Source organism: Anomalospiza imberbis, chromosome 9, assembly GCF_031753505.1.
Source record: "Anomalospiza imberbis isolate Cuckoo-Finch-1a 21T00152 chromosome 9, ASM3175350v1, whole genome shotgun sequence".
Lineage (NCBI taxonomy): Eukaryota > Metazoa > Chordata > Aves > Passeriformes > Viduidae > Anomalospiza > Anomalospiza imberbis.
The window spans coordinates 14100603-14126660 of NC_089689.1; the positions used below are offsets into that span (position 1 = coordinate 14100603).

General features: G+C 41.6%; 1 protein-coding gene across 1 annotated transcript; it reads left to right on the forward strand.

Annotated features, from left to right (window-relative positions):
* Positions 1–1200: 1200 nt before the first annotated feature.
* On the forward strand, positions 1201–25056 carry CNN3 (calponin 3). Its single transcript, XM_068199774.1, has 7 exons — positions 1201–1378; positions 19982–20103; positions 20553–20619; positions 21811–21948; positions 22407–22523; positions 23249–23395; positions 23949–25056. Exons 1-7 carry the CDS (start codon positions 1322–1324, stop codon positions 24294–24296), a joined length of 996 nt encoding a protein of 331 aa, XP_068055875.1. The 5' UTR covers positions 1201–1321; the 3' UTR covers positions 24297–25056.
* The last annotated feature ends 1002 nt before the right edge of the window (positions 25057–26058 follow it).

The window sequence follows — 26058 nt, forward strand, 5'->3', positions numbered from 1 at the left end:
ATTATCTTATGATTTTTTATATTCAAATCTGTTAAAATTTAACCGTATTTGAAAGGTTACTTTGCGTGCCGAGGGTTACTCTAATACTGAAGGAAACACACTGCTGTATTTTCGGGTCAGGACTTCATTCAATGGACCAAGTGTTCACTGCGTACTCGCTTTCCAGAGCGGTTTCAGTGCCGGTGCCAGCCGCGGTCCGCCGCTGGCTCCAGGAACGAGCGCTCCCTGGGCTGGATCGGTGTAATCCCGCTGGTATGCCCAGCACGCAAACCTCGTGTGTGCCCTGTGCTTTTCCGCAGAGGGACGGGACTCCCACGGCTCCCCAGCGGCCACTAACACAGCGCAGCGCTGTCCTTTAGTGCCCTAACGCCGTGGGGAAGGAAGGGGGTGACCCGCACCAAACTCCGGAGGTGCTGGCTCCCGCGGGATCCGTGCCCAGGAGCACATGGTGCAGAGGAACTATGAGATCGAGACGAGCATGAGCATCTCACTTCGACAATTTGCGCGCCTGTTTCCTCACTCTTGCTCCGTCTCCCAGAGTTGTTCCAAGTTTTGTATACTGTAACCTTTTAAAGGAATTTCACAACTAGCTCAGCCACGGCACAGCGCAAGAGAGCGGTTTGCACGGGCGGCCGAGGGTCCCCAGCATCCAGCCCTGCCCGCGGCCGGTCGCACTACGCCCGGGCTCCCCGAGCCCGCCTCTCCGGCGGCCGGTCCCGCACCGCCCGGGAAAGGCCCGAGGGCAAGCATCGCCCCGAACGCAGAGCCACCGCCGTGCCCCCGCCTTCCCTGTGCTCAGTGCCGTCATCCCGGGCCGGCGGGGGATTCCCACCTCGTGCGGCAGTTCGCTGCGGGGCGGGAGGCCCCCGTGAGCAGCCGGGCAGCGCCGGACCGCGGCCGCCGGTCCCTCACCGAGATCCCCCTCCCCTTCCCCGGGGCCGCCGCGGGCCGTAGAAATCCGCGGCGGCAGCCCTCGGTGCCCGCGGATTCCTTCCCGCTGACGTCCCCCCGCTCCGCTCCCCTCCCCGCCCCGGCCGGACCCCCGGGCGGCGCCCGGCGGCGGCGGCGGCGGCGGCGGCGGCGGCGGGGCGGGCCCGGGCGGGGCGGGCGCTCCTCCCCGCGGCCCCGCGCCCCCTCCCCGGCCCGCCGGGGGGGCCGCCCCGGCCCCGCGCCCCGATTGGCGCGCCGCGGCTCCGGCGGCCGCGGGGCCGGGCCGGAGGGGAGGGACTAGAACTTTCCGCGGCCGCGGGCGGACTCTCGTCTCAGCCCGGAGCCGCCAGCGCCTGCGATCAGCGGCCCCAGACCGCGGGACACCGCCGACATGACCCACTTCAACAAGGGGCCCTCCTACGGGCTCTCCGCCGAGGTCAAGAACAAGGTACGGGCGGCGTGAGGTTCGCGGGGCTTTGTCTGCACCGGGACGGCGGGGCGGGACGGGACGAGGCGCGATGCGACGCGGGGCTCCGCTGCCTCCGCCTGCCGGAGGGGGTCCCGCCCGCCCCGCGCGGTGGAGGCGCGTAAGGATGCGCCCGCCGCCGGCCCGGGACAGCGCCGCCCTTCGCGGCACCGCTCAGAAAACTTGCGGGCACCGAAGAGCTGTCAGCGCCGGGCGGACCCGTGTGTGGAGCCGCGATTCGCATCGTGGCCCGGGCTGCACCTGCCCGTGCCGGCAGCCCTGGCACGGGACATCCCGCTCGTGCCTTCTCCGCCCGCCGGGATCGGGCGGGGCGCGGCGCTGGGGCCCGCAGCCGTCGCAGAGCCGGCGGAGCGGAGCGGCGCGGCGCGGCGGGCAGGCGGCCCCGGCGGGCAGAGCCGGGCGGGCCCGCCGAGCGGGGCGATGCGCGGGCCGTGCGCGGGCGCTGCGCGGCTCGCGGCCCCCCGCGCGGCGCATTCCAGCCGCATGACATCATGGGCACGGGCGGCGCGCGGCCAATCGGCGCGGGGCCCGCACAGACGCGCATTGTCCGCCCGCCCCGCCCCGCCCCGCCCCGCCCCGCCCCGCCCGCGGGGGCGCACAAAGGCGGCGCGGCCGCGGGCCGGACCCGCGCCCCGCCAGCGGGGCAGCCCGCACGGAGAGCCCGGCGGTCGCCGTCGCGCCGGGGGCTCCGCTTGAAAGCGGCAGAAAAGGCAGCGCTGACAGCAGCCGGGCCCCGCGGCCGGAGCGGCGGGCGCCGGTTGTGCGCGGCTTTGCTGAGGTTTTTCTCTTAGGAACAAAAGGTGTCTCACGCTGTCTTGTTAGACTGGCTGCTACCTTGCAGCGAACAATTACCTAATAAGAAGGAAAACTTTTGCAATAAAAATTACACCGCTAAACAAGCCGGGGATAAGTTGGTGCTCAGTGTCGTTATTCACAGGCTTGAAATCAAAACGTGGTCTTTAATAACCGGTTGTTTCACACGCATGTCTGGGTTCAGGCTTCAGCAGATCCCCAGATCCTGTTTGACTTGTAGCTGAGTAGAAAGGAGAGCAGGGAGAAAAGTAGTTACTTCAAACATAATTTATGCTTTACAAAACAACATTTTGCTTTGGGATTTTTCTTTATTGGCTTTCTCAGGATGGTTGTGGGTTCTGCTGCGAAGTTTGATGACATCATGTAACCAAATGTCTTCCAGAGTGGTTGCTTCCAGCATCTAAACTTAGTGATTTATCTACACCATTATACACTGAAAAAAAAAAAACAAACTCAAAACCAACCCAAACCTAAAAAAAAAAGACTAAAACCTGTTGTGTATTATTGCATGTGAATTAGGAAGAAAGTAGATGCTCTTCTGCTTTAAAGATTATTGACAAAGTGATGTAGGTTTAACAGTGATCCCTGAATGGGGACAAGATGGGAAGAAGTTCTTTGTTCTTTCTTTATTTCTTATTGCCATCAGCTTCCTTAGGGCCTCCGGAGGAACTGTTCCAAGGCTGTGCATTAGCCGAGGGTTTGAAACTGGTGTAATTCACACCTTTATGCAAAGGGCCTTCTACTTCATCTTGCTGAGTTTTGTTTCACTCACATTCTCTGCCTTCAGTGCAAGTATTGCAGAGGGGTGGATGTTTTGGGGCAGCTCCCGTTTACTTGTTTGTAGGTTTCTGTTGCATTCTTTGAAAATGTCAGTGCAGCAGTGCCACAGAAAACAATTAGAGTGCACCAAAGGCAAATGAACTCATCTCCTTTCAAAAAACCCAAGCAAACAAAAAGAGCCTCTAATGAACAACAAAATCTCCAGAAGAGATGTAGCTTTGAGTTTTTAGAATGTTGTTTTCATTGTAAGAGATCAAATTTCAAAGAACTTGTGTTGCATACAGGTATATGGTGTACCTCCAGTCTAGTATCTTGCATGGGTTTGTGGGTCAGATGTGTGTCTGTTCATCTGTATAATTCTGGAGGACCAGCAGATAATGTCTCTGTAAAGATCGAAAATTCCTTTTCCCAGATTTTCCTGTCTCACGAAGATTTGAAGAATTAGTTTCCAACTCTTGGAATATCAGGTTTTGCTGCCAGTTATAATCACTTTGTGCAGACTGTTGTGTTATGGGTTTTTTAATTTGTTGTTGTGGTAATGTTTGTAAGTAGCTGTAGAACCTCCCTGCTTGAATGATAGTTACTGTTAAATACCTTTGTCTGAAATTTTCAGTGCTGATTCCCCAAGCAGTGTTTTTCTGCAGTAAACAGACAGCTTCATAGCTATGCTGCCTGAGGGTCCAGCTGTGCTGGATAAAAAAATCCCTTAGTTTTGGTTTTTATTCTTTATTTTCTCCTTTGACATTGTATTAGTGTTCAGAGAGACCTTTTGTTTGCTATGGTATTTGAATAGATGAATATAACATGTCCTGATGCTTTTTAAGATTTTAATTGAAGTCAGGATTCAGTCTCTAAGCTTAAAATATATGTCTAGTTTGGGGGATTTTTTGGTGGGGTTTTTTGTTTGTTTTGGGGGGAGGGCTGGTTTTTTTTTTTTTTTTGTTTAGTTTTGAGGTTGGGTTTTTTTTGGGTTTTTTTGGGTTTTTTTTGTTTTCTTTTGTTTTGTTTTGAGGCTCCACCCTTCTGTTGTTTTCTCCTTACCTTAGTTCACACTAATATGGTGTCTAGTCTGTTAGGGATCTCTTTTCCTCATTCCTACAGAGAAAGCACAGAGTTTGTGTACTGGTTCCCAGCTGCAAGGAAACTTGTCTGCATGAGAAATGTGTAGGTAGTCAAACTAGTGTAATCCCTTTGAAGCTGATTCCCTGTTTACTTGAGATCACAGAAGATAATTGATCCAAAACAAATATTCAGTGGGGAGCCCTTTAAACTGATTGAAATGGATGGTTTCTTCTGCAGGCAAGAAATAATTTTCTTCTTGACCAATGGGGGAGTTTCTGCAGTACGTGAGGTTGACATAGCACGAGATGATGATGCAATTAGATAAAGCTGCAAACTCAAAATTGTATTTGATTTATGCTCCATTGTCTTCCTGCAGAAGGTGTGGAGGAAACAGGAACATTGGGCAGCAGGAGGAGAGGTTCCAGTCCATTCAGCTGCTTCCTAGTGGCTCCACCCTTCCCATGGAAGTGTTATTTGTATTGGGCAGGCATTTATCTCCCCCTCCTCTTATGTTTGATACAGTGCCAGTTTCATCTTCATAAGAAAGTGAGGGTGTGCAGGAGTATGGTTTGTTTGGGGAGTTAAATTTTGCATAGCGTTTGGTGGTGCATGCCCTGACTTTCCCTCTGAGCTATCCCTGTGTCAGGAGGCTTTCACTGGGCAGAACCATTTCCCAAATTTTTTAAAGGCAGCAGAGTAACTGCGGTGTTATCCCAGCCCTGCAGCTGCCACCCTGAAAGGTCAAGCCCTAGTGAAATGAAAGAGGAAGGGAAACAAACTTTATAAAGCGAAGGCTGTTAGACAAATGAAGCCTGTAAACAAAATATCTCCCTGTTTTGCAGGTGTGCAGGAGGGCAGTAGTGTTTCCTGCTTTCCTTCTTGAGGGCAAATACAGATTAATGAAAAAGAATTGAAGTCTCTGGTGAATAATGCAAACCAGTCCTAGTTATGATTATTGTGTTCCTCTTGAAATTGCTGAGGAGAAAATTATTGTCATCTATTTTACCTGCTACAAGCCAAATAAACAGATTTAATTGCTTAGTCCAGAAATAACTATTTTTTAAATAAATATTTTTATCTGGGAACCAGATTAAAATCAATAACTTTCAGAGTTTTTAATTAGTGATCTAATAGTGAGTTAAGTTTTGGCTGTCTGTGGTTGAACTGTTAGGCCCTCTCCTTCCTCTTTCTCACCCCTCCTTTCAAAACAGAAATAATACCCTTTTCCATTCTTTAAATACAAGTCTTCCTACCATATATTTGCTTTACCATTCTATGCTTCCTCTAGACCATTTTCCTTTAAAAAACCTTTAGGTTTGCTCACTGAATTTTGTGAACCCTAGGTAAGAATGTTTGCTGCTGATAAAAGTGCATTTCTATTAATGTTGTCTGAAATGATGTAATAAAAATTGAGACTGTACTGGATAAAGGCAGTGAAAACTTAGGCTTTAAGAGCAGAGGAGTATATTTTCTGTCATCATAAATAACAGTACAAGATCTCTGCATTCCTATTCTCTTGTATGTAGACATCTATTTAACTTTTCAAGAAGTAATATCTTTAATTTACAAGTTTTGAATTAAATTTAGATCTTTAGTTTAAAATAAAATCAGCCTGCATGACCATTTGCATTACAGAAATATTAATTTTGTTGCTTGGAGAATAAATAAAAAAATCTAATATTTCGGTGCTCTCAGAAATATTGCATAGAAATATATATTGAAAAGGGAATTTCAGAGGAAATAGCAGAAGAATTTATAGAAGCAAGCATTAAATCTGTTTGCTCCAGTTATTTCATGGTTTCTGATAATTGATCATGGCTCTTGAAGTTAACATTTCCTAGCTAAATATCAATTTCACTGTGGAAAGCCCTAAAACTTTTCTCTTTGTGTCTAAATTTTGTATTTTTTTCAAAGAACTGTGAATTTCCTCCAGCTGGATCCAGGCATTGGTAACAGATCTGCAGTTCAAGTGAACTTCTTAACTTTGTACTTAATGGTACAGTTTTGATAATTAAGTCAATAGCAAAACTGTCCATGAAACATAAATATGACCGTGGAATATTTCCATAGCTAAACTTACAATCAGTCAGTGTTTGGCACAATAACTATACGTGCATCATGAAAAACACATTAGTGATACAAAAAAGGAAATCATCTATTTTGTCAGTTAGCTTTAAGATGTGTTTTTTTAATGTATCAGCAACCAACTTATGAGAATTCTCCAATTTGTTTACAATTTCTCTGCTGGTTGCTTTTTTCTGATGCTTCGTTTCACTTTGACTGACAGTATTAAATGTCAGTTAATTGTGTGCAACAGCACTTGCTTGAACGTGGCCCTGCTGCCCTCCACTTCCAAATCACACCGTCTGCTTTTGCTGGGCAGACGTTCCTGCACTTTTGAGAAGGTGTTTGCCACCTCAATTGCTGAAACATGAGTGTAACCTCTTGCTGGGAATTTTGCAAAGGATTTTTTTAAGAAACCTAGTGAATCACTGGCTTTATTAAGCTGTAATAACCTATTAATTTGTATTCTCCTAGTGTTACGTCCTGTGTGTGAAGAGTTCTCGTATTCACTGAGAATTGTTATTAATGCAGATTAATTAGATTTTTTGTTGTTGTTAAACAAGGAAGGTAATCCAGCAGTGGAGAATCTTAACTACAGTGTTACCACTCATCTTCATCCTTTACTATCTATCTCTGTGTGTCTACCTTGATGTGTCTAATCCATTTACCACTTTCACTGTTACAATCTCAGGACAAGTCTGTTCAATCAAGTATGGATTTCCAGTTCTGTGGCTACTTCAAGAGAAGTATTAACACTACAGCAGTAAGAAGTAGCCCTGCTAAGAGGTACAACGACTGATGGTGATGCAACCTTCATAGCATTGGGTCGACAGTTCATAGCAAGCATACATCTCTTAACCATGAGCAGAAGCAAGTGATTTGCCATGGGAACGCTTCTCTTGCCAGCAGCTTGATGTTAGCACTCATTCCTGTTTTGGACACTTGCCTGAGCCCACAAACAATGAGACTCACCTTTGGGAGCCGTTGCACAGCCCCACCAGGTAGATCTGCCCTGTCCCCAGTGTCACAGCTCACGAGCCCCTGGGTAGGTCAGACAGATGTGTGGAAGTGGCTGCCCCAGGGACGTCTGGCAGTTGTTGCTGTAAACCACTGACACAGGAGTTAGCTGCCTCTGCCCAGCGCTTTCAATGCCCAGGAAACCTTGACACTTCCTTGCCAAGCTGACAGTTGTGTTTGGGAGTCCTCAGACCCGAGGCGTGGAGCTGCAGGCAGGTGTCACTGCCCGAGTTAAGCCCTGGCTGAGGGGTGTCATTTCCAGCTCTGCCTCTCATCTTACACCGTTCTTTCTGGGAGGAAGGTGATGAATGGCACAGCATAGCCAGCATTAGCTACTGCTGCCTCATGAGCTTCAAGGCAGAGGTGGAGCCCCACAAGGGTCTGCTCCCGAGTGTGGGACAGCGCAGACAGAACTGCCAGTGCTGCACCACGGGCAGCAGTAAATGAACAGTGAGCATGTTTGCTGAAACTTCTGGTATGTTTAACCTTCGTAAGCACCCTGTGTCTGCACTTTCAAATTTAAAGCATTTTTCATCCATTTATAAAATGTATTACAGTGACCTTGTTTCTGGTGAATTAATAAACCTTTAGTAAATCTTACACTGGCGTTAGAAAATCATAAAACTTGCTACAGTTAATTTTTAAGGATATGAGATAAGTATTTTGCATCCTTTGAATATAAGCTCCAGTGTACCTTCTATGACTAGAACGCTTCTGAAGAAAGCAAATAGAGCATGACAGTCATGACAATTAAATGGGATTAGCAGCCTCAGAAAATAAAAACTATGATTTGCATTACAGTAATGCTTGTTTAAAATTTACAAATGAAAGTGCTCTTTGTGTGGTTTCAGAGTTAGAGTTAGTTTAAAATTTGGAGAAAAATACTTATTACAATCCTGTTGCTGAGTCAATACCCATAAAAGATGGATGGATGCACACATTCTTGTGGGACAGCAGCACATCACTGATTTTTGTCTCACCTTGTCTTTTTTTGACAGAACATTAATTTGGATGCTTTATCTTGCCTGCAAATAGTTTCTAATTTGCCTTGGAGAATAAAGGATAGAAACCTCTTTGTACTCAGAATTGTTAGCTTCTGTAGCTGCATAACACGGTATACACTGGGCATCTGACACGTCCTTTTAAGGCAAACTTTGTAGAGATTCCCATCCCCTGTGGAACTGTACAGGAAAGGCCTTCAGTAAAAATGGGCTCCAGGCCAGGACACGTAGGGCAATTTGAAACAGATTTTTTCTAAGTGAGATCATGTGAAAATCCTTCTTTTTTTCTTTAAGAGGGACTCATGCTTAAAAATGCTTTTTGTAAGTATCTGATTCTAAACAACTGTTAACTTGTATAGCTGTGTTCAGCAGCAAATACTTTCTTTTGAGTAAATATATTTGCTTCTGCATTAATGCCTCATAGTAACATGTCATTGTTTCTATTTAGTGGGGTTGAATGACAGTGATTTTCTCAAAAACAGTTTTGACTTCCTTTGGTGTGTGGTTCTATGGTTGGGAGTTCTATTTTTAAAAATGCAATAACCCTTCCCTCCTCTCACCCACACTCACCCCCATCCCCCCTCCCCCTTTTATTTTTCCACTCCTCCTCAAACCAGTGCAGATTTTAGTAGATAATTGGAGGGGAAACACAATTAAACTTCCTGTTGCTTGTACAAAACTCTCTCTTACCCAGAGTGGACGCTCTGGATGTATAACTGGCAAAGGCTGGCAGGCTTTGGTCCCCTGCAGGAGCTGGCAGTAAGGGAATGCCACTGCAGTGAGGGTGTGAAGTGCTGCTGTCACAGCCACGGTCTAGTGCCCTGCTTGGACTGTCCCCAGTGCCTTGCCCAGTCCCAGCAGCTGGGCCAAGCAGGCTGTAAGCCTTGGGAGCCTGAGCTTACCCTGGTCACTGAGACTCATTCACTCATGGAAACCAGACTTCAACCATTCAGTGCCTTTGCTGCTTCCCTTCCAAGACTCAACCCTGTATTCTGGGGTCTACACAGGATTTTTCTTGAGGACTTTGTTTAGGCAGACCTTTATTTAGACAACCTTTTGGTGACCAAGTAGTCGTTAAGAGGTACAGTGAAGTGCGTCACTTCACTGTGATATATGTGGCTGGGCATACACACGGAACCTGAACACCAAGCACTTGCCTAAATATTTCTGCACTTTCTTGCTGTTCTGAAATGCTTACATGAAGATGGAATCTGATCTACTGAAAATCCTAGCTGTCTGAATTACAGGTGGATTCTAAACAAATCTTCTTGCCCTGTTTGCATGTTTTTACCATGGCTCTTCCCAAGGATAAAACAGGACATTACTATTGCAAAAACCTTACTTTGCTTTCCTGCTAAGAAAGTTCTGCCGTTATATTGCTTTTCTGCTGATATTTCCACTGCTACAGCTTCTTAATAATAGACAGCATTATCTTAGTATCCCTACTTTTGCTTGAATAAGAATAATTTAACTAAAAAGTATTTTTCTGTTGACGCTAATCAGTTGACTATATACTAGAAGGCTTCACAGAAAAAGGTAAGGCATCAAATAAGCATGCATATTGGAAGGAATTTGGTTATAGTTAAACATTCATAGTGAAATGCAGCTCCTGCCTTGCTGCTGACAGGGGCCCCAGCAGAATAGTTCCCTTCTGTGTTGAGCACGGGCAGAACACAAGTCAGAGCTCAGGCCAGTACACACCAAGCAGAAGGATGTGTTGGAGCAGGACCTGTACTGCAGCTCCTGTTGAGATTCCCACTGTGTGACGAGCCTGAGCTCTCACTGCTTTGGTTCACTTCATAACACTGTGGGGGATCAATTAGAAGTTCCATTATATATCATAATTGCAAGTCAATACTGTGTTAAGTCAGTGAAGCATGTGTAGTTCAGGCACGTAAACTAAATGCTCTTTGCTTAATTTTGCAAGAAGCTATTCCCTTACCTTGCTGACATTGTTGTATTAATCATGCCCTATACAAGTAAAAAGTACAAGTAATTTTTTAAGAAAATAATGACTAATGCCTTTTTACTATGGTCTGTCTTGATGGCAGCCTTTATCATCAATAAATGATGGTATGAAAATGTCTTTGATATGGAAAGCTACTTCTATTTGAAAGAATCTAGCTGATTTTAATAAAAAAGTAATTAACAATTGTGAGACTAAATATCAGCGATAAAGCACTAGTCTTTGAATGGATAGAACAGAATTGGAACAAAATATAATTAACAAAGTTAAAGTTCAGTCAGTGCACTTGAGCATTTTGTTCTGCAGAACAATAATGGAACAATAATGAGAGGATTGAGACCTCTCATAGTCATTTGCAGCACAGCCTTGCCCATACATTCTTCTGGGTGGGTATTTCAAACCTACTCTCAATTCAGGAGTGCAGCATAGTGACACCACAATTTGCCTTGTGGCATCCTGAGTTTTGGATGCAGTGTATATGTGCATCTCCTACCCACCCCCAGCACTGCCAGCTGTTCTTTCTGCTTGTGTTGAATTGCTGAAAAATAGTGCTTTAAAAGTTTCTACAGGGTATTGAATTAGAGCCTGTTACTTTGGAGTTTGACTGTCTTTTCTACTTTCTCTCTTCTTTACTCATAGACTCCAGCAGGCTTATGGCTTGATTTGTACACTACTAAAACTACATTTTCATTAAATAAAAGGTTGAGCTACAAGTTCATGTAATTGTAATTTTTTTTCACTTTGTCTTACTTTTCTTAGACTTTCTTCTTAAGAATTATATTATTAGAAAATTAAATAAACGTTTTCTAACATGTTTATGGTCATCACCCTTTAAAAAAAATATTATTATAACACTTTTTATGTGGTTAAAGCACAACTTGTCTGGGTGGTCAAATCCAAAGTATTTTTGAATGTTTCCTGGATTATAATCAACCTACTGAAGTGCATCACCTGCTGAACTTTAATTGGTTAGAGATATACCTGGGAGGGGGTGAGGTAAAGGGCCAGGAGCAGCAGATTATTGTTGTCTTTCATTCTTTGTGCCAAGTTCATTCTTGCAGTATTTTTGCTGGCAGTAAAGCAAAACAAGAGTATGAAGCTGTTGATGGACAAGGTCTTCTAAAGCTTAGGGTGTGAAATCTCCACTACTTGTGCTTCTGATAAGAAAACTAGCAATGGGGAGAATTACCTCAACCAGAAAAATATGCTATGCATGAATTGAAAGACTTTGATCTACTACCTTTATGAAAGATAAATCTAGGCAGCTTTAGTAGCTGGAAGCAGCTCAGGAAGTTCTCAAGAAATCATGTCTTTCACCTAAATTACAAAAAAAAAAAAAAAAAAAAAAAGGCCAGATTGAATTACTATGTACAAGGAGGGTAAGAATAGAGGAATCTGTGTTTTCTTTATGAATACCTATCACAGACACCTCAGTGAGCCTGTTCAGCTAATGTGGGTTCAAGGAGTTAAATCAGTGCAGGCTGACAGGCAGCCAGGTGCTATCAGTGGGTCGGTGGGAAGCACTGAGCCCAATTCACTGGGAAATGCAATGGGAAAGTGGGAAACTCAGCAGCTGCCCTGTCATCTGTGCATTTCCCAGTCACAGCTGTGCCTGGCATCACAGCTGGCAGCAAGGAATCAAGTACCTGAGCTTACTGGGTGGGGGCAAATTAGAGTGGTAGGAGTAGAGTCTTGAGGTTTACCTTTGGAAAAAGTGCTGAAAAAATGCAGCATGGACTGTGCCTTCGCTGGAGAGGCAGAAGGAATGTGCATTTTGAGTAACTTCTATAGCAACACTTGAAGTGACAGACTTCAGCTTTCTTTAGCCAGCTTTTCTGGGAGGTATGTTTGAGTTACCAGTAACCTGCTTGCTGCTGTAGAACATAATTACTCTGGTTTGGGTAAGTGAAGAGGATTTGCAGAGAAGAAAAAAGGTGTGCAGAGAGAAGGAAATAATCAGACTCTGCAGTACTATTTGGGAGGAAAATTTGGAAGACTTGTCAACATAGTAGTTGTAGCTTGGGGAAGGGCTACCAAGTCACAATACAGTTTGCTTATAAAATTACATATTTGGAAGCCATTCTATTGGGGAGAAAAGTGAATAAACTTGAAAGAATATCTAATTTCCTGGGCTTCTGTGGTAGCAATAGATTAGAAAAGAATTCTGAGAAAGACTGAGTTACCATTGATGTTACTGTTTCTGTTTGCAGGCTCCTTCTAGGCTTTGAGAACTACTGTTCCACCAGAGTTAGAGTAACAATTGTCTCAAGAGATGCTTCCTGGGTTACTACTGGAAAAACTAAATTGTTTTCAGATGCTTTGGATTTTTTTTTCTGTTTATGTACCAGATTGTTCTGTATGACTTTTTTCCTTTCCCCCACAAAAGAACATTAACTAGGCATCACTGAGGTCTGTCAGGTTACCAGGATTTTCCATGCAGCACTCAGCATGTTGTCTCAGGAGACATTACTGTTCGTGATGTCAGAGCCTCTCCAGATTTGCTGTGTCATATCAGTCATACTGGGGTTGGGTTTCAAAGCAAGGAGAATTCCATTCCCATCAGGGACTAATGGGAAAAGCCCATCAGGCTTTTGTCCATTGGGTTGGATCAGCCGTGTCTTAGCCGAGAACAAATTTCATATCCCAGTGGATTTTTGAAACAAAAACCAGCAGTGGTTTAAAATAATAGCGGATACTACTGGAACCATGTTCTCTGAATGAATATAAATAGTTCAACAATATACAGACTAAATAAACAGAGAAAAGCAACTCCATACCAAAAAGGATAAAGTATGGTGGCATGACCAGAAGGTGCTGCAGTTGGCAGTGGAAGCTGATGGCTAAGGAGAATTGGAGTTACAAGCCAGAAAATTGTGACTTTGGCAAAACATGATGAGAGCAAAAAGTGCAAGAAAAACTGAGGACATGTTAGAAGTGAGGGTGTTGCAGTAGCTACTGAGAATGAGAGGGAAGCAGCATTCAGTCCAAGGGCAGGCGTGTATCCGAGTTGTTGGTGCACTCTGGAGGAAGAGATGGTAGCACTGGCTTCTTGAATAGCTTGCAAAATGTCATAAAATCCTACTGGATAGCCAGGGAGTAGAACACGCAGTTCTTCCAGCCAGCTGATCTGGCAACAAGCACCATGCATGACTGCAGGTATCTGTACTTGTAAGATGACTTGGAAACTTTGAGGCATGGTTTGTTCTCACTTCACAGAGTTTAAACTGGTGTCTATGGGAAGAGTGCCAGGAATTTTGGATTAATGCTCATCCATCTCTTCTTTAAAGATTGTAGCCTAAATTTTGATTTACAGAGAAAAAAGTGAGAATTTGGCAGGGTATCAGTTACACTACACATTAAAAAAAAGGTTGAATATTAAGCAAAATGGATACAGCTGTAAAATTTTTGTGCTAATTAGCATTTTGGGATGTAGTGAGATCTTCCAGTGGTAATGTTAATGCAGTGTTCTCTGCCTTTCTGTACAACAGTCCAGAATGACAGAAAAAAAATGCATCTTCAAATATCAGGGCATACTGAATGGTGGCTTTGAGTTTCTGAAGTACTTTCCTCTTTGTTTTTCATCTGCCTTGTCACATTCCTGCTACATTTGGGGTTCTTGGGTACAAATATGCCTACTATGACATTTGCTTTTGCACACATCCAGGTCAATATACATGAAAGAACAGGAAATTTTAATTCGTCCTTATTATGAGTGCTCATTGGGTAGGTACTTCAAATGGCAAGCTTCCCTTGACAATCACCTTGGTACCCTGTCACTTCATCTTCTTACCCACTTTCAGTAAAAACCAAAACTATATTTTTCCAGTCTTGGGTTCCCTGTCTCAACTTACAGTGTGCTATTTATTTACTCTATGACTAAATAATCAGTGATTATGTCCTTGACACTCTGTCACCTCTGAAGCTGAAGATTACGAATGTAATCTGTTTACACCACAGAATTTTACCCAGAAAGTTCTATCTAGCTTGTATAATTAAAATTTAGGAAAAAAAAAATCCATGTCCCTCTAATGGGAAGAATTTACTCTTTTGTGCCTTTTTCTTGGTTATTCAAATAGCCACTAAGCTCTTAACACTTTTCTTCTCCCAGCTATTTATCTGTGTAAATTTTAGATAGGTGATTCAAAAGTGTGTTCTAGAACAGCAGGTGATGAACAGGAATTCTGGATAACAATGTGGGACTGTGTTCTGCCTGACTCCCACTTCTGAGCAGTATGGGCTGTCAAGAGCTTTTTCTGCCTTGATACCAGGAGAGAATTTTGCTGTCATCTTTCCCCATACCATCATAAATCCTTAAAAGGGGGAGGAAAAGATTTCATCACAAACGAGTGACAAGCAAATGAAAAAGAAGTATCAGCATTGGTATCTTTGGCCTCAGCAGGACAAATCGATGCTGAAGGTAGTGCTTATTTCAATGCAAAGGATGTTTGCAAAGGCAACACTGAAACCACAGCAATTCAATTTCACTCAGACAGTTCTGAATTAATAAAGATTGAAAAGTTGATACAGGAACAAATTGCTGCATAAAATTGAAACTGTACAAGCTTAGGTCTTAAAACCCAGAGTTTTTAATTTGTTGTTTTTATTTGCTTTCAGTAGTTTATGATCTAGATGTGTAAAAATAAAATTAGTATTAAAACCCCTGGCTAAACATGGATTAAATTCTGTACAAGATGAATATGCTCCTATACTTAGTAAAAATGCAGTAAGCATTCTCTACTCAATCTTGTTTTTTAATTGAAAAGTTAGCAATTTTGTGTCACTTTAAGCAAGAATATGGGCCATACCAAATTTTTCCCCATGAAGAACATTAAAATCCAAAACTTAGGGCTCTGTTTTTCTGTCCACTTTGATGAAAAAGTGTATATGTAACTTCTTCCTGTGCTATCTTATCTTGGAGTGAAGTGCTGCTTATTTCTCTTGCTGTCCATGGCCTGTACTTTATTTACCTTGGGAAACCAAAAAGAACAGCCTACTTTGCTGCAGTTTTATATGTATATGCATCTTAAGTTTTGTTGACAGACACAGTTCGCATAATAGAGTTGTTGATGTACTTTGAGAAGCACATGCTGTTTTGGTTGAAACTTGTGACGAGAGAGCAGTTTTTTCAAATGCTTACTAATACTTTAAATTTATCTTGCTGCACATTAAACCTTTGACTCCTACTGGGGAGGGCAGGAAGCCTGCAGCTTTAATCAGAAATTTCATCAGAACTAAGAAGTGCAAGCTGTTATGACATGATGTTTAACTTCAGAAGTTTTATCTTTTATACCTGCTTTTTAACTCCATAAGATTTGTGTTTGCCAGTCCCAGTGTAAAAAGTAGTGCAGTGTGCTTAAACTCTTCCTTGAGATCCTGTTACAGTAATTTTCCAGAGTAGCAGCAATGCAGCCAGCTGAACTCTCAAACTGGAGATTTGGCATACATGTAGCCCTTAGTGTACAGTGTGTACTGTGTAATTTGGAAAAGATTAGTATAAAAGGACAACTCAAAGTCCATGTGATACCAGTTATGGTGTAAAGTACTGGTTAACATCATCACTCAAACTAAACATGCTACAGGCACACTGAGTAACTCGAAGGGACACACAGACAGATCATTAAAGCTGGCCAGCAGAACTTTGCTAGCTTCCAGGAATTCATGAGCTTGATAAAAACAGTGGTGATTGTTACTGTCCCTGTACTACACATGGAGGGATGGTTTTTACACTCTTAAGATCTCCCAACCAGAAAAGTCCTACCTGAAGAGAACCAGGTGTGAGGATCAGGTGTGAAGTTGCCAGAGGAATCAAGTTTAACCCAAGGATTCCAGCCTGAGGCATACATTGGCATAAACACATAAATATCAGTTTGTCATAGGCAAGTAACACCCAGCCTTTTCCTTCCACAACCTTGGATCACCTATAATTTTAACCACTTGTATAAACATTAGTTTCCTTTCAAAGATATTTCTATTAAACCTGTATCTCTGAAGCATCAACAGAAAGAGCAACATTGACAACTTTATGTATCTTTCAACATTTGTCAGAAGAAAGAAATGAACAGTTGGCTTCCTGCTATCCTATATTAAACTTCTCTAAAATCTTATATCCATTGCTACAATTGAATCATTTGTCAGTATCCTGAAACTGTAGGGGTTTTTTCATGGCACTGATGATACTTTGAATGCAGCTGCTTAGCTACTGCTTTCATATTCAGTAGACAATATTTTCTTTTGTTGTAGACCTGTAAGATTTAAGTATCTTCCATGAAGGTTCAGTATTTATAAAGGATCAAATTTTTGATTAGTAGTTATGGAAAAAGACATCATTTTTTTACATTCATAGCAAAGCCTCTGGCTTCATCTCATAGATAGCAATCAAAGGAAAACTGGAACATCTCTGATATCCACATGTGGAAAATATGAAATATTCAGTGAGAGTGTTACATAACTTCTGGTTGTGCCATTGGGAATAGAAGAGCTAAGAATTCAGAATAAGCATGATGCCTTATTTCTGGTAGTATCTGACCTGTCACTCTCCCTGTTTAATCCCTTCTTCTCACATGTTTGAAGCTTGATTCAGAAGATTTCACATCTCTAGGTATTCAGGTAGATTGAATATAATTTGCAGAGAAACTAGCACCAATGTTTACTTTTTGTAACTTAGTTTCCCACCAGCTCAAAAATCAGAACAAAAATAATGCTTTTAGTGGCAATAAGAACTCTTCTCATGCATATAAGTGTTTTTTACTTCCTATCTCTAGATAACCACTGTAGTGATACCCCAAGGCAACTTAAAACCTCTTGAAAAGCTCAAGATTTGAAACATGGTAAAGTACTCCAACATAAAGTAAATATTCTTCAGAAGTGATAAAATTCCACCTGATTACTTCGAAGGTGCCCAAGCAGTGGGGTCAGCAATTTAATATTCAGTTCAGATGTAATCTCACATATGGAATGCTCTTATTATTAAATGAGGAAAATTTCTGATGTTTTTCTTCCTTTGCCTGCCAAGAAAGATTAAAATAGCCACACTTACAGAAGTCTTTTGGGTTCTCACTCTTACTGGCTTCCATATTTACTTTTTTTTAATATTGGGAGGAAAAAGATTAATCTTTAAACTATGTCTCTTGGTGGTATGATCACAAACCTAATTTCCTTTTTACTTTTTGGTTTTTTTGCCAGAACTTAAAAATAAGCTAAGTGGTAGAAACACAAGTCCAGTTCTATTCCAGACAATTTCAATTGCAGGGTGGCTAACACTGTCTTTAAGCTACACTGAAACTGCCTAAATTTTCAGAAAGCACAATGTTCATTATATCTGTAAGTAAAGAATTGTGGAGGACATTAGCTCAATCCCTGCTTTGTACCCACATGCATGCTGGAATGGTGATTTTATCGCAGGATGAGCTGTCAGCATACGAATGACCAGCCCAAATTATCTGCTGTCTTCTAACTGGAGCATCAGAATAGAAAGTTCTAGCCTTTCTATAAATCCTGTTCCTTCACTTGCATTGGGGTACAGAAATAAATTATGCACTGTATGTCTTGCCTGTACATGTAACTTAAAGTTTTGTGGGTGAGGCCATTTTGCAAGATTTTAATAGGCTCTCTAATGTGTAAGAAGAGTACAATGCTACAATTCAGTCTTTTGGGGAAGATCTTTTGGTATCTTTCTTCCTTGCACATATATTTATTTTCACACAAAATCTAACTGGCTCAATTCTCTCCAAGACTGCTTCTTTTCTATCATTTTGAGCGAGCTAGTTGGGTTCTGCCAGATGTTACTGGGGAGACAATTAAGGTTGTGATCACGTAAGCTTTGCTTCCATAGGATATAAAAATATCCATGAAAACTCATTTGTAAGCTAATCACCAGGTTAGGAAGGAAAAATATGACAGCTGACTTCTTCATACACAATTTTCAAGATGTTACCCATCCCTTGCTATTATTACCGTCACTGGAAATGAATGTGGTTGTGCTGCTGCTGTGCTAAACTTGAGGGATTGCAAAGAGGGCTGTCTGCCACCCACAAGACGAGACCACAGCCATGTCCTTTGAAGCTGTGACCTTCAGTTAGCTTTTCTAGTCTGCTTCTAATCTTAGCTAATATCCCAAAGGTGTGATTAAAAAATAAAGTCATTGTATTTTCCTTGTTGTCTTGTACAGAATGCTGCACAGAATTTTACACCTTAGTCAAGATCTAAATGTAGGAATGGGTTAGTCCATTATCCTGATCTGTAACTAAGGCACCATAGCACTACTAGTACAAATAGTCTAAGGAAAATACGTATTACTCAGACAAGGTTTTGAAGTAAAGCCAGAGATACAAGAATTTTCCATTCCCCTTAGAAAAAAAAATAGGGAACAGAGTACTGTAAATTGTAGTTTGGTCAGTTTGGAGTCAGGGATTACTAATGCTAGCCAAAATGTAGCAGTTGCGTCTGTCCAAGTAATTCAGATATGTTGGAATTATAATCTCCTTCAGTATAAATATAGTTGCTAATAGCTGGCTTTTCTTGGCTGAAGTCTTAAACCTATATGTAAAAAGTCTCAGATGTACATTTTGATCTAATGTGAATGGCTGTACATGAGTTTCTCGTTAGGCATTTGTAAGCAAGTGGTGTAGCTTTAGAAATACTGCAGGTACATTCTGTGCTGGCCCGTCAGGTTCCTCAGAGTAGCTCCCTCACTTCCCACCTTACTCACTGACCCATGCAGGACACCTAATGAAGGTAGAAGTGTTGTCAGCCTCTGCACCAGTGCAGGTTATTTATCCCACACAATCTTGTGCTCACATAACTTTTGTTTGCAGGAAACATAGTGATGATTTCAGTGATAGAATCCATTTTGTCCAACTTGTCAATATTGAAAAGGATTGCAAAGGTGACAGGTTTAGCCTGAAGGAAGTTGGAGCTGCTTTTTGGTGCATTCAGGGGAGGGGAACAAAGGGCAGGGTGAAAGAACACGGATGTTCTTGACAGCTGGTGGTGTTGAAGTTCACTGCTTTGAAGCATTCCTTTCACATGGATTGATTTCTAGTGACTGAAGCATAAACTTACACACAGAGTAGCGAAGTCTGAACATCTGGAAAATAAATTTTTAAGTCATCTTGATAACAACTCTAGGCCTCTGCTTGATGCCTTAAACTTCAAAGATTATTGGAGGTTTTCTTCTTTGCAATTAAAATATGAGATCACAGTTTATTCCAAAAGAGTCTTCCAGGAAGGTTAAAGAGAAAAGAAATAGCAGAGATACTAAAGGTTAATGATAAACCAAGACACAGACACAGCCCCCAGAATCCCCAGTGAGATAGCTCTTCATGTTATAGCAACAAGGAAAAAACTTACTAGGTCATCTCCATTAATCATAAACTAGCTATAAAAGCAAACTCACTATAATCTTCAGCTGAATAACTGCAAATCTATTATATTAAATTTCTCATGTAGAAATTTACATGTGAGCAGTAGTACTGATGGCATGGCAATTCAGAATTCTTGTGTTCATAATGTACTATATCCCTTCCTTCCTTCCAAAGTACAACTTGGGTCAAATATTTTTTCAAAAATCATTCCTCTGCAGCTATCAAAAGACTTTTCAGAAGCTCCAGGACTTCTTACTCGAGGAAAAACTGCAACATGCTTAAAAGTGCTTTTTCCAAACAGACCTTTAGTAAAGCCATGAAAATTATAGTTAAAGGGATAAAGTACTTACATCTGTACTCTGATGTATAAAATACAGTTTAAAAATCCAGCAATAAAATTACTGGATGACAGCTATAGCATACTCTGAAATGGAATTGGGATGGGGAAAGAGTTGGAGATTTCTCTCCTGAAGTAACTTTATGACTGCTTGTGTTACAGATTGCCCTGAAATATGACCCCCAGATAGAAGAAGATCTGCGTAACTGGATAGAAGAGGTTACAGGGCTGAGTATTGGTGCAAACTTTCAGCTGGGATTAAAAGATGGCATAATCTTATGCGAGTAAGCATTTATTAAGTAACCTTATTTTTAGGAGTTTTTTATTTTCAAGGAACTAAGAAGGGACTTTCTGAAGATTCCCCTTGAAAAGATGTCAACAATTACAGTCAAAGAGAGCTGACTGTAGGGTGGGAGACAACTTCTTGGAAACTGTTGGAAAAATGAACACTTAAATCTCCTTTATATTTCAGCTAAGATTTCTAAGTGTTTCTAAATTTAATGGCGTAGCTCATTTCTACAGTAATCAGATGACACACAAAAATTCTTACAGTCTGTCAGACTTGTGAGACCTGAGAACTGAGCTAGTCCACTGTATGAACCAAGAAATTAACCATTTTGATGAAACTAATGCAACTAATAAAGCATGAGTGAAAGTATTATATAATGCCTGCACGGATGGTATAAGGATGAGATTTATTGTTTAAGCATTTCCCTCTTTTTCACCTCCCCAGGCTTATAAATAAGCTGCAGCCAGGATCAGTGAAGAAAATTAATCAATCAAAACTAAATTGGCACCAGGTAAAACAAAAAAAACCAACCTCAGAACTACACCTCTAACCCCTTGAACCCCCAAACAATACTTTTGTTTTGTATTAACAAATCTGCTGTGAAAATGGTACATCTTAAATCTTAGTACCACCAAGTTTACATATGATACATATCCAAGAGTTGAGGATGCTGCAGACATGAACAGTGTTTAAGAGAATGCAGCTACAGCTGACGTGGTTCATCAATGGCAGTTGAGTACCTGTATTTAATAGCAATGCTTTAGCTTTCAGGGAAGTGTCAGATGGAAGAACAGTCTAGAGCCGTACAGCAAGGCCATTGCCCAGTTAAAAAAAAAAAAATAACCTTTGTTATTGAATCAAAACTGAGTTTTCCATCCAGGCAGTGCTGCAAGGTATTAGATCAACAGCCTGCCTGTACCTAGACATCTCTGTATGAAGTATCCTCCTGAGAAGGTGTCTGGAGAGGATGCAACAAGCATTGGAAGGGTTGCTGCCTAGAGTTACTGCCTTTGCTGTTGCTAGGTCTACCTTAATACTGTTATGTCAACCTCCTTGTTTTCTTGACATTGAACACTTCTAAATATGGGCAAGGATTTTTGTTTTTAAAGTTTTAATACCTCTTAAGAGTTCAGAAGGAAAGAAGAGATTCAGTCCTTACTCCTTGTATTCCATATTGCTTTCCAGTTTCTACAGCACATAGTGCTAAAAAGTGCTAATAAACCCCAAGGCGTATTTGTCCCAGGAGGTGAGCAAGGTAATGCCTTCAGTCCATAGAAGGATCCTATCCACATAGTTATGGTTTTATTTTATTCAAAATTATCAGTTGCTGAAGTAAAATAGCTTGGATACTGTGTCAGATTTTCTAATTTTGAAGCACGTTTTAGATTAGAATTTCTCTTGGAAGGGACAGAGAGTTGAAAGAAGTCTTATCAAAGCCCACTCTAATAAAGTATATGGTACTCACTGATGGAGGGATGCCAGGCTGGATAATCTCATAGTCTGATTTCTGAAACCGGTATTAGAACTAACAAAAACTTCCCACCAGTCACTGTTAACCATGCCAGCTGCTTCATCCAGTTTTGACAAGGCAAAGAACTTGAATAAAACAAACAAACCAACCAACCAACACAAGAAGGCTTTTAAATTTCTTAATTTCTGATCTGAAACACTGTAGAAAACTGGCTTTTTTGTTTCTATTTAGCTGGAAAACATTGGAAATTTTATCAAAGCCATCCAAGTCTACGGCATGAAGCCACATGACATTTTTGAAGCAAATGATCTTTTTGAAAATGGAAATATGACTCAAGTACAGACTACTCTAGTGGCACTGGCAGGTCTGGTAAGTATTTATACCCCTGGAGTTGACTCAAATCTGAACATGCCAGTTCAGATGGACCCTTACAACCCATGTAAATACACAAAACAGCATCCAGCCTGTCAGGAGAGGACAGACAGTACTGAGAGTCTGAGATGCTGCAGAGGTTGCACTTCAGAGAGCTGTGTGCTCCCATATGCCCCAGGGAAGGCTTAGAGTTCAGAGTGAGGGCTCCTGACTGCTTCCATGTGCATACACAGAACAGGGCAGGCTCACAGGAGAACACTAATCCCTGCAGAATATCCTGACTCGGGTAGCTTTGGAGTGCCACCTTCAAATGGTGTGGGGAACTGGTACCTTCTCTCAGCCCTGACACACAGTCTCATGGAGACAGACCTCCTTGTGGCAGCCCAGGCTTAGAGAGTGGAGACAGAAAATACACTTCAAACACTGAATATTCTATTTTCCCTCTCCCAAAATAGGCAAAAACTAAAGGTTTTCATACTACAATTGATATTGGTGTCAAATATGCAGAGAAACAAGCACGAAGTTTTGATGCAGGAAAACTAAAAGCTGGTCAAAGTGTAATTGGTCTGCAGGTAAGTATGAAATTCAAGTTTGCAGTAATGTGTTATATTTGAGAACAACTTTCTTGCTTTGATTAACTGATACATTGTTAATGCAAAACCAGGTGCAGAATAACAATATATTATCATCGTGGCAGGAGGAATGAGGTTTTAATTCCTGTAAGCAGTTGATTGGCTTTATAAGCTCAAGTCACTGCCTGGAAAGTTGGTTTGTTTGTTTTAAATCTACTGTAAGAGTGATAAGGAGGAAAGGAACAGCTAATATTAGCAACATCATCTCTGTCTTTTAAGGTGGTTTTAAAGTAGTGGCTAGTTCTTTGTATGGTAGAAACTTTTTTTCTCTCCTCTTTCCTTAGTAATTATAAAAGCCAAAGTAAAAGCTTAAAATTCCTGTGGTAGAGAAATTGTGGCGGTATAAATGAATCATTACTGTCCAAGGTAAAAGGCACTTTTTACATTTTGAGGCATACATCTATTCCAATTGCAACGCAGTTGGGCAAATGACAGTCACTGAAATGCCTTAGGATGACAGTTGCCTTTATTTTTCCCTTTGAAACTTTTGAAAGGAGAAAGGGTAATATATTACAGGTAGTGGTCAAACTACATGAGGAAAACAAGCACTGAAATTACTTTTTGTCAGCTATCACAGTTACCAACCATACTTTTTTCCTTAGACTATGCCTAATGTACAAATAAAAATAATTTCTTCTGTCCACTTCTTCCTTCTCCCAATAAAGATGGGCACCAACAAGTGTGCCAGTCAGGCAGGCATGACTGCTTATGGAACTAGAAGACACCTCTATGATCCAAAAATGCAAACTGATAAGCCATTTGACCAGACAACGATTAGCCTACAGATGGGCACTAACAAAGGAGCCAGTCAGGTAAGCAGGACTGTGTGTGACGTGCAGGATGGACAGAGCTCTCAGGCCCGTGGGACAGCAGAGCCTGGAGTGGTGCCTAGGAGCAGAGTCTAACAGGCAGCAGTGAGAGGGTACAGTTCAGCTGTGCTCTTAACAGTAATTGAGGAACTTGAATCTCTTATCTTAACCAGTGTGTTCTGTGCTGAGAGTCTTAAGGCATAAAAACGTCCCAGTGCTTCTAGAATTTCCTGCTGGCAGTGTTATCCCAGGAGAAAACAGTAACTTGATTATAAGTATTAACTAGACAGAGGCAAAAAAGAAACTGCTTACTGGCACTACCTTAGTCAGAATACTTAGTATATTCTTCCCAAAGAGGAACATAAACTGGACCTTTCTGCAAGGACTTTCTTCTGTGACTCACCTACTAGTGAGGAGATGTTACTGCACTGAAGTTTTGTTACATTTTAATTCCTAGTTTTCAGCACTTTCAGTGAGGCATACTAGTTGAAATCATTAATCTAGTAATCACAGCTCTTGACCTTCTTACTGAACCTATACAATCCTGTTTTATTAGGCTGGTATGCTGGCACCAGGTACCAGGAGAGACATCTACGATCAGAAGCACATATTACAGCCTGTGGATAACTCAACTATTTCGTTACAAATGGGTACCAACAAAGTAGCTTCACAGAAGGGAATGAGTGTGTATGGGCTTGGACGGCAAGTGTATGACCCCAAGTACTGTGCTGCACCCACAGAACCTGTCATTCATAACGGCAGCCAAGGAACAGGAACGAACGGGTCAGAAATCAGCGATAGCGATTATCAGGCAGAGTACCCAGATGACTACCACGGAGAGTACCAAGATGACTATCAAAGAGATTACCATGGTCAGTACAGTGACCAGGGCATTGATTACTAGCTTTGCATCGAAAGTTCAGTATTGGTCGATTATTTTATTCAGTAAGAACGAAACTAGCCTTTTGGAATTGTTACCTGTCTTTCCTACACACTACGCTTAATGTACCTAAAGAAATACTGCCTTACATACATTCCTTTCTCTTTTCTCTGCCCTTTCCCTGTCTAGTTGCCTTTAGTGCTGTAACAGTTGTAGTCTACAGCATAAACAGTAACTGCATATGAAGTAAAAGGAATACTGTGAAAGGGAGAGTGCTCTCATACAGCCAGGTTGTTTCGAAAGGAGATATGCATTCTCACAATCTCTACTTAAGTAGGTTTTTACATACCAGTTAAGCCTTCATTTTACATATTTACAGCTTTTCTCCAGAGGAGATAAAAGAATCTCATGCTTAAAGTTACATGTGGTGTTTGCCAATTAAATTTAAGATATCTCATTAGTGATTTAATATCATTGCTATGTTTTTAAGGTATTGTTTGCTTATGTTAAGTCCTGCATTAGACATAAGTGTGCATTCGTGATTGTGTATTCATTCCATTATCAACACTGACCAAACTTAGAAATAGTTGTCTTACTAAAAAGGGAGCTTGTACAAAGTCTTGAGCCAACAGAAGTTCCATGATTGATGGTGCATTTACCTTTTATTGTGCCATAATATATCCATGTAGAAATGCTTTTTTCTTCCTTGAACTGTATTTATTGCCACACTTCTGAAACTGATCCCATTGTATTTTTATAAATAAATATTTTTTTCTTAAAGGTACATAGGTGATCTTGTCTCATTTGTTATGTTACCAGTCTTAAAAATGAGATGTCATAAGAATTATTCTCAGATAAGCATCACCTTTGCTTATTTTAAGGGTAATGTAGAACTCTGTTCTGTTGCAGTTTGGGTTCATTTTTTTCCATGGGATTTAATCTAACAATCTTTTAAAAATCTCTCAGGAATGAGTGTCACTGACTTAATAGGAGAGGAATGTAGGTCCTTCACAGCTGGGTTCACTTCCCCTCTTCATGACTCTGAGGTTATGACTAGAGATCCTTAGCTGTTCACTAAATCCCTGCTGTTTTCTCAAGGCAAACAAGGATCACAGATATTTATTGTTGCCTCTGCTTCAGCCTGTTGCCTTTATACCATCACTTGGAGAATGCAAAACATTCTTGCTTTAGATTATGTAAAGACACAACACAGTCTGTGCCTGCTGAGTACCTGCAATCCTAGGTACTCAGTTACTGCTAGCAGAGCTTTATTCCTAAATGGAGAATGCTTTCTTCCTCAGCATGGAGTGCAGAGAAGCTGCATTAATTTACCTGCACTGTTTTTACCTGCACTGTTGGGGACCAATGTTGCAGTTTCTAACGTCTGTAAAATAATTCAAGGTTATCTTAAAAGTGTTCAGTGCAGTTAAAACTTACTACATTCACATATTAAATGTTTTACATTTGCAAGTTCTGGATTTATGAAGGATTTTTTCCTTGAGACTGGAAATTGTGTGTGCTCCAATAGTTTCTGTTGTCTTTAAATGTGATGTGGTGATCTGACTTTCAGCTGACCTATTTGTTGTGTAAGACTTAAGCTTATTTATTTTACAGAATTTAAATTAGAAAGGCTCTCTAGAGGTCACTGGTCCAAGTCCTGCATCTGAGGCAAGACAATTATTAGCAACAGATCTGTTAAGACCTGCCCTTACTGAATGATACTGTTTCTCCCCCTTCAAAATAATCGTATTTAATTATTTAGAACTGTTGCATTGAATGCTGAAAA

What these genes read in the sequence shown, in the direction of transcription:
- CNN3 (XM_068199774.1), top strand. Translation starts at nt 1,322, where the DNA reads ATGACCCACTTCAACAAGGGGCCCTCCTACGGGCTCTCCGCCGAGGTC. An exon ending in CCGCCGAGGTCAAGAACAAG is followed by an intron (nt 1,379 to 19,981) that starts GTACGGGCGGCG and finishes CTTGTGTTACAG; the next exon opens with ATTGCCCTGAAATATGACCC. An exon ending in TAGTGGCACTGGCAGGTCTG is followed by an intron (nt 21,949 to 22,406) that starts GTAAGTATTTAT and finishes CTCCCAAAATAG; the next exon opens with GCAAAAACTAAAGGTTTTCA.